Raw genomic sequence first — 9197 nt, forward strand, 5'->3', positions numbered from 1 at the left:
CCTGGCACAGAGACGCACAGAGGCAGAACTTTGCTCCTTCACTTGTTTGTTTATCACTTGGATGAGGGAGTGATTACATTCGGGGGTCACAGCCCTCGCAGCTCCTCACAGATCAGTCCAATTAGTTGTTCCCTTCTCGGTAGCAGCGAGGGGGTCATTCGCTGCCTCGTGCTTCACACTTTCAGAAAAACTTGGACAACAGGATGCAACGAACAACAGTCCTGGTTCCTCTGCTGATCCTGGGATGGATCTGGACCCTCCAGGGGCTCCCGGTTCTCCCAGATCCTCTCTATCCCACACAGGAGAACTTTGACTTGAGCAAGGTGAGAGAGTGAACTCTGAAGCCATTCAGGCGTTTTCTTGTTATATAAATAATACAGAAAATGTGTTAAATTCACCAAATCTCAATACTGACCTCTATATATACTTTCATTGTGTTCTCATTTTAAACATTTAATCTCATTAGTTGATACTTTTGTTCATGATTAGGGGATAAAATGGTTTTTTTTTTTATATATCATATTTTGTGAGTCAGTGAAGATGGTCATTAAAAATAATATGATCTGTGTCTGAAGTAAAACAAAATGCACTCTGGAACATTTCTCTACTTTTAAAAGAATGGGACATTTTAGCTCTTGGATGTCTGTTAGTAAAAGGTTTGTTTGCATCATGTTAATTATGACAGTTTATGGGAACATGGCGTGACATTGCTGTGGCGAGTTCATGTCCCTACATGCAGCGTCACAGAGGAGACGCAGCCATCGGCAAACTGCTGCTGCAGAACGTAGCTGCAGGAGGAAAGATAAAGACGACCCGAACAGTGCTCAGGTTTGTGTAAAATACTGTCCTCAAACTGTTTTTATCTAAATCCATGCAAATCTGCCTTCAAAATAGTTGCATTTAACTGATGAAACACCAGACAACATGAAACGATCTACATTTTTTAAAAATTATGTAATGTTTTTAACAATCATTTGCTCATTCTAGGTGTTGCCTCATTTACAGTCTGATTTTTTTATTTATAAATTAAAAATCATTAGAAAATACAAGAAAAATAAAGGTAAATTCTGCACAGTTTGCACATGCAGCATTTTGGGTATGAGTACAATGTTATTTAAATATTACCTTTCAAGATCAGTATCATAAAGTGCTTCATAACAAGACAAAAACACTGAAAACAAACTACCGTATTATTCAGACTATAAGGAGCACTTAAAATCCTTTAATTTTCTCAAAAATCGACAGTGAGCCTTATAATCTGGTGCGCCTTGTAGTCTGAAAAATACGGTAAGTTAACTTGTGGTTTAACAACAATGTTTAATTAAAGCAAGTTTAAGAAGCTTTAAAAAAAATTGTATGAAATAAAAGTAAAAATACAAAGTAAATCATTGACTGAAAATTTTAATTAAAAAAATTTAGATGTAAAAATTCAAAGAACATAAGTTTTCATCATTTTTTCTGATTTATTAAAAATAACATAGAAGGAGGATCAGAGTTAAGATATAATGGAGTTAACAAAAAAGGTCAACAATTTAAAGGCTTTTGTTCAATAATTGTAAGGTTTTGACCTTCAGGGACAAAATAAATAAATAAATTGCTCAGAAAACCTTTATATTCACCAAGAGGTGATTCAGATAGTCTTTGTACATGTAGGACTTTCAAAATAAAACTCAATTCTTTGTGTCAGATATTCAGTTATTTTAACATACCATTCCAAAATGACCCAGTTTGATTAATAATGGCACACTTTAATGTCTGATGTGCAAAGAGTTTCCCCCCCAACGTTAATTGATATGTGTGCAGAAATGGAACATGTAAGGAAATGACTGGAGATTATGAGCTCACCACCACACCGGGACGATTCTTCTACCACATCGAAAGTACGTTTTCATCTTTTTGCTCTTTCCCACTGCAGTTTTGCTCTTTTTTTCTGCTAAGATAGCTCATAAATGATCAACTGATGTAAAGACCCTTGCTGCTCTCCTCCCTGCAGAGTGGGGTGCAGATGTGGACGCTTACGTAGTTCACACAAACTACAACGAGTACGCCATCGTGATCATGAGCAAGCAGAAGTCGTCAGGTGTTAGGAGCACCTCGGTTAAGCTTTACAGTGAGTGGACTTTCTTTTTTTAATGACATTTCATTGTTGGTTTTATCTTTTTCATCTTGACAAAACGGCTTTAGCGTAAATTTTGTTTAATAAACAACAAGTTGAAGTTAAGATTTGCTGTGGCATGACGTGATGAAGTAGACTTGATGCAGAATTACAGTCTAAAAGCATAAAAAGTTAAATTAACTTTAACTAAAACAAAAGGTGCAAAAGAAAGTAAGTCTTGGTGCAGAAGGTAACATGATGTAAACTTGACAGGAAAAGCACAGCTACTAAAAAGGTTGCAGTTCCTGAGAAAATGTTGTGTGGAAGCTTATTACTGAATGACTTTTGCTGAACGCTGCTGAAGAAATTGAACTCAGGCTGCAAAGTTTGTTAAATTTGAATGACATTTGCTGAAAGCAGCAGAAGAACATCAGAAATTTAAAGAAAATCTACAGCAAACAGCATAAGTGTATCAGAAATGAACAGGCAAACAGGCGGAGGGAGGCAGAATAGATTACAAGTCATCTTAAATTAGCAAAAGAAGTAGCTTGAAAAGATGAAATTGGCAGAAAGAGGCTGAAAATAGCTGAACCAGAACGGACGCTGAGATGAGAAGCAGTAAAAGGTTTTAAACAGCACCATCATTATTGACAGTTATCACCAGAGTAAACAAACTGACTGCCAGAGAGAGACAACCATGTAAAAGGTAAGTGATCTTTATTTACAGTGTGCATTAATAGAAGGTAGGGGATGGGAAGGTACGGTACGGTAAGTATCTTGTAAACATATATTTTATGATTTATATTATTTATATTTATGATATTTTTCTTAGTATCCAAAGTGTATCCTTACTTTGTTTGTCTTTGTTGTAGGCGAAGAGAAGACGGAGGATTACAAACAGGCGGTGGTACAGGGGCGAGCATTAGAGAGCGGCAGGACAGAAACTCAAGGACTGATCTGGTGAGATGACGAGGCGCAAAGGTAAGTTGTTCCAGGCTGTAGATCTCTCAGGAAGGTAACTCGAGGAAAACGGGACTTCCACATGTAAGTAACTCAGGACTGAAGAAAACACAAGGAGTACAGGTTGGTTGTTTCTTATTTGGATCACAGAGAGCTGTTGTTACCTGAAGGTCTCAAATGTTTCAGTGATCTATTAAGCCACAGGTTCTTTTAAATTCAACAGACCTCATCAGGCTGTGTCAGGAACAGGTGTGAGAGTTAAGCTCCGCCCTGCAACTCAAGAGCTGCAAGAACGGTGGTTAGTGGCAGGAAAACACAGAATCTCCACAGTACCCCCCCTCTCAAGAATCGCCTCCAGGTGATCGAAAATGCTTCTCGGGATGTAGTCTATAAAATGTGGTGATGAGACTGGGCTCCAGGATGAAGGACCTGGGGATTCAAGACCTCACTTAAGGACTGTAGCCCTCCCAGTCCAATAGACATTAAAATCCCAGACCACTATGGCATACATCCAAGATGCGCCGGACAGTGAAAGCTGGATGGTCGTCAATGAGTTGGGGGGTACTGGGAGGTAGGGTGGAAGGTTCAGTGGACTTTCTGCAACAGGCTTGATCTGAGGCACATGGAAGGTGGTATGTATACTCACAGAGGAGGGGAAGTCGGACAGCAGTGGAGTTATTTTGATTTGAAAAAGACAGATGAAACTAGGGGCACGTTTCCTGGGGGTGTCCTTAAATGTGATGGCTCTGTTGGAGAGCTATACCTTTTGTCCCATCTTGTAATCTGGAGCAGACATTCTGTGTTGCCCAACCTTTTACTTTGTTCCACGGTACGTAGGAGGGCCTTTCTGGTCCTTCGCCAGATCCTGCGGAGATAATGCTGGACAGAGGAAACTGCAACGTCAGACTCCGGGCTGGGGAACAATGGAGGTGAGTAGTCCACTGAGGCTTCAAATGGGGAGAGACCAGTGGTGGATGAAGTGTGGGTGTTGTGCATACGCAACCCAGGGTAAATGGTGACACCATGTTTATGGGTTGTTATTGATCCTGTGAGTGTTGACTCCAGCTCCTGGATGCAGTTTTTGGATTGGCCATTCGACTGTGGATGATAACCAGATGTGAGACCGGTTGTGGCTCCTAAGGCTTGATAAAAGGATATCCAAACACGAGAGATGACTTGGGGACCTTGATTAGACAACATCACACGGGATTCCACACACTGAGCCACAGCTCCATTCATGTTCATTAAGGAAAACAAGGCTCAATATTTCAAAAAGTTAAACGCATGAATACCAAAAGTCATAGCAGGAATGTCCGAAATGAGCTGAAAGTTTTAATACACAAATCGTTGAAATAGCACAAAAATTGCGGAACGAGTTATATGCTGAAAAACATACTTGAGAAAAACAAATCTCAGTAGTGTGAATGTTTTATTAACACAGTGGTGTAGTATGTGTAATACACGGGCATACGGAGTATACCCACTAGAAAAACTTTGAAATTTCAGTATACCCACTTAAAAGTGTCCAATGACACGAGCCCATGTCACGTACATGAGCTCGTGTCATTGTCAACACATTTGGAACATTTTATAGACACGTTGAATTGGTTCCACGTGTTTTTTTAAAAAAATAATTAATACTTCTGTACTTAAAACTTAATACTTGAACATGTTTTGATTTGATACAGTTTTATAAATTATACAACATGTTTTTAAAACAAAGCCAAATGTTGTACAAAGTTAATTGTACATTTATTCAAATAAAAGCATCAGAGAAATTTTGAAATGTTCAATACGCTTAAAAATCAAATTAAATTGACCATTACATTGTACTAACTGGTGTACTTTGGTTTCTAAGCACAGTATTCCCACTATACAAATGTATAGGCTACTACACCACTGCATTCACATAACATAGAAACAGATGGAGGACAAAAAGTGCCTAATGAGCCAATGAGGGTGCAGGGAGAGGAGAAAAGGCAGTTTAAGATGGAAAGACTGTGACTAAAATAAGACCTCAGAACCAAAATAAAGATCCAAGCAACGCCAAATCATAAAGTAACACAAACGCAAAAAGATAACAGAAACCCTTCAACTTCAACTCTGATAGGTTTGAGTAAGGGACTGAATCTGAACATCTGTTTGTTTAATATGTTTCTTTAAAATCTGTTTTATGTCTAAAGGTCGAACAATGGTGGTGAGACCCACAATTCTGGACGACTTTAAAACCCTGGTCAAACAACAAGGAATGAGTGAAAGCACCATCATCATTAAAAAGAACAAAGGTACAGCACAAAGAAATCAACTGGAACACCAGCATGGGCACAGAGCTTCAAATTAAATTTAAGAGGAAATTACTTTTGTTCAATATATAAAACATAATGTGCCATCGCCGATGAAATATAAAACTGTATATTTTTGTCCACAAATTGAATTTTGAATAAAAGTTGTTAGGGTTTTTTTTTTCTATGCAGGTGATTGTGTTCCTGGAGTGCAGGTTGCAGTGCCGACAGCTCCACCTGAGCCTCAGGTAGAACTGCAGAAATATCACATCTACAACCAACAGTGGCCTTGCATCACGATCTCATTCACAATTTTACTTTTTTATTGTTAATATTTACCCTTTTTAATCTGGGAGACTTAAATCCAATCAGCTTGTGAACAAAGTGATTGGTTATACAGTTAAGATGTGCATTAATTGCCTACAAAATTGTAATTTTGAGGAGAAAAAGTGAGTAGCATTGATCATCTTTATTTAAAACATTTGAAGTTTTGTTAGGAATCTGTTCATCCATGGCACTCTTGTGAAAGCAACCTCCCCCAATTGTCATAGGACCTCCAAACTCCCACTGAGCATCCTCTGAATGTACAAAATAAACAAATAAAAAGATGGACAAAAATTTTAACTGCTGCCAACAACTTGGTGCAAGAAATACAAAATATTCCTAGTGGTCCTGTGTCGTCAAATCTGGTTTGGGATCTTGGAGGTCTACACAGCTTCAGGAACATGGTTTGATTTTATGCCTGCTTGAGTTTTAAATGGGAAATATATATTTTTTATTATTAAACAATATTTTCAAAATTTCCACATTGCATGTTTACAAACTATTTTATCTGTCATAAAGATTTACTTGCCCTCTTTTGTAATTATATGAGTTTAAAATATATATACAGGTGTATTTTTACAAACTTAAATGAAGTTTGAAGTTTTCCTTCGTTCTCTCTTTCTCTCTCGATGAAAACGGTCACTCTCACTCTCACTCCTGCTTTTTTGTGCTCTTGTCCTGTCATCCTCCTCAGAGCTTCTCTCTACACATCTTCCAAAATGAAAATTATTATAGATTTGGTCAGCTAGTCTCTCAACGCAATTGATAAAAATGTTTCCACCAGATGACGGGGTGCTGGAGAGCCCTCATGCCCTGAACGGACACACGCTGCTGAGTTTGTCATGGATTCCTGGGAGCTAGTGGAAGATGGTGTGCCTATCTGTGCTGTCTGTGGAAGATGTAGAAAATGTGTACATTATTGGATTTACGATAACAGGGTTTCTTCTTTTTGCAATCGGCGGACACCTTGGACATCGACAAATTAGGAAGACGTCGGCAGCAGTTTAGGCCACGGTAAAGCTGCCAGCCTTATGTGAAGGATTAATTTGTGCTTCGAGCGCTCAGACTCATATTCTTACTGAGTTCAACTGCAAGCTGAATGCGATATCTGAGAATCGTAGGCCACTTGCAGCTCCTGGAACTCGCTGGCATGAAGTATTCCACCTTAGAGAAAGCTAACGAGCATGGACGGGGCGTAGTATGACTGAGCATCATCAAACTGTAAAGCTATAGTTAGCGGAACACAAGAAAAATGGTGCATAAAATCAAACACAAGTTACAAAAATCAAGTCTCCTTGAGCCTTCAGTAACATTTTAAACAGTCAAACATTTTGAATTTGTTTTAACTGTTTTGTGTTCAGATGGCTCTACTGTTGTGGACTGAGTCTGTTTTTTTGTTTGTTTGTTTGTTTTAAAGCGAGTGAGAAGAAATGTGGTGCCTTCTGTGAACCCTCTGGACATCGAAGGTTCTGGGTTTGATACACCTCTCTTCAATGGAACCGGTAACAGATCAACTCTATCAAAACCATCACTATATTATTACTATTACATGTTTAGATACAGCTGCTTCAATTCAAATGAATGTACGTTCAAAGGAAACTAGAAGACCAGTTCTGATGTAGCTTCTCTTCTCTGTCACTCCCTCTCAACTCGTCTGTTATGACAGAGGCGTGTAACGCAGCTCCGGATTCAGGGCCGTGTTTCGGGCTGCACGAACATTACTTCTACAACGCTTCCTCCATGAGCTGCGAGCTCTTCAAATATGGAGGCTGTTTGGGGAACCAGAACAACTTTAAAACTGAGAGAGAGTGTCTGCAGAGATGTCGAACAGAGGGTGAGGAGCCAGTGTCTGCAAATGGGATGCTGCGAAAAACAAATAAAACAAATTATTATTAATTACCTAAAAAGTTTTAATAAATAAACAACTTTAACATGACAAAAATGGTGCTTTTAATAGGTTTCCTGTTTATAATTTATTCGGTGCATTAAAATACTTCCAGATACTTTGTGCTATTTCAACCATTTATATTTCAAAACATTCAGTTCGATCAGCTATAATGTGCCTTGAGGTTACGTTTTTTGAGCTTTTATAATTTTTACCGTTTATTTACAAAACAATTCTCCACAAAAACCCATTGACATCGCTTTAAATTCTTCAAAGACATTTATGCTCTGAAATCTACTTCAGCATACTTGTTCTAGTTTTGTCTTCTTATGCTACTTTAAGCTACTGTTGTGTAAATTCAGCATTTAGCAACAATTTAGCAAATTTTAGCTTTTTGCTAAAGGTAGCTTTGCGCTACAGTTTTGTTAATTTTTTTGTTTTAGCTAAAGTTTTGTTCATTGTAGCTTTTAGTTATTGTTTTGCTAATTCTAGTTTTGAGCTACAGTTTTGCTAAATATATTTTTAAGCTACGATAAAATGCTGCTATCCTTATGTTTAAGCTTTGAGCTGAGGTTATGCTAATGCTTCTTTCAGCTAAAGTTGTGCTAAATTTTGTTTTTAGCTAAAATTTGGTCATTTTAACACTTTCGTCATCTCTATCGTGTGCTTAATCTGTTTGTGTCTGCAGCTGTGTGTCGTCTCCCCATGAAGGCCGAACCCTGCACCGGCCAACCAAGCATCTGGGCCTTCGACTCCACCGTTGGTTTATGCTTGGCCTACAAACCGGGCTTCTGCCAGACCAACGCCAACAAGTTCTACACCAAGGCAGAGTGTGATGAGTACTGTGGCGTGGTCAGAGAAGGTGAGACAAATGGAAACAGGACAAAAAAATCAAATTTGTTTGCACTTTTATATTGCTCGTTTTGCAAGATGAACGTCACAACTTGGTAAAATATTTAGACTTTCATGATGTCATCGGCACCACGTGAAGCATTTGATGCATTTTTGCTGTTTTACAGATGATCTTCTGATGTCAACCTGAGCAAAGAGGAAATGGTGTCAACCTTCAGAACGCCTCTTACTGGGATGAAACCCAAATAGGATCATACAATATGCACAAAGTAAAAATCAGATGTAACAGATAGGCATGACAAACCCTCAATAAAAACATTCATAATTTGTCTCTTGCTATCAAAGATGCTTCGGTACCCAGTGGTTCCCAACCCTGATCCTCGAAGAACACTGTCCGGCATGTTTTAGTTGTCCCCCTGCTCCAACACACCTGATTCAGTAATTTATTTACTTCCTGAAGTTCTGCTAAAGCCTGTTAATCATCAATTCATTCAAATCTGGTCAAAAGCAGGGAAACAACTAAAACAAGCAGGATGGTGTTCCTCAAGGACCAGGGTTGGGAACCACTAGGGTGCGAATCTCTGTGCCTGGCGATTCGATTCAACGTCGATTTTCGATTCAGAAACAATTTTTCTATTGAAACGGTCATAAATTTTGTTTAAATTATGTAATTGACAAGATGAAAAGATTAAACAACAATGTAAACAAATAGAAAATTTATTTTAAACAATAATTTTAGGTTCCTTACTGCATCAAATCTTTTTACATCATTTTATGTTCATACTAAAAATAGAGTCAG

At 38.3% G+C, this 9197-nt stretch overlaps 1 protein-coding gene across 1 annotated transcript; it reads left to right on the forward strand.

Annotated features, from left to right (window-relative positions):
- Positions 1-8727, forward strand: LOC119425117 (alpha-1-microglobulin/bikunin precursor). Its single transcript, XM_037692641.1, has 10 exons — positions 1-323; positions 686-828; positions 1804-1880; positions 1994-2110; positions 5239-5340; positions 5530-5585; positions 7079-7163; positions 7328-7495; positions 8235-8408; positions 8566-8727. The coding sequence occupies exons 1-10, from the start codon at positions 204-206 to the stop codon at positions 8586-8588; spliced, it is 1065 nt and encodes a 354-aa protein (XP_037548569.1). The 5' UTR covers positions 1-203; the 3' UTR covers positions 8589-8727.
- The last annotated feature ends 470 nt before the right edge of the window (positions 8728-9197 follow it).

This window comes from Nematolebias whitei, chromosome 18 (assembly GCF_014905685.2).
Source record: "Nematolebias whitei isolate Nwh7 chromosome 18, NemWhi1, whole genome shotgun sequence".
NCBI lineage: Eukaryota > Metazoa > Chordata > Actinopteri > Cyprinodontiformes > Rivulidae > Nematolebias > Nematolebias whitei.

Excerpts from the sequence above, each read along its gene's own strand:
- LOC119425117 (XM_037692641.1), top strand. The coding sequence starts at position 204 with ATGCAACGAACAACAGTCCTGGTTCCTCTGCTGATCCTGGGATGGATC. Across the intron at positions 5,341-5,529 it reads CATCATTAAAAAGAACAAAG|GTGATTGTGTTCCTGGAGTG; the intron begins GTACAGCACAAA and ends TTTTCTATGCAG. Across the intron at positions 5,586-7,078 it reads CAGCTCCACCTGAGCCTCAG|CGAGTGAGAAGAAATGTGGT; the intron begins GTAGAACTGCAG and ends TTTGTTTTAAAG.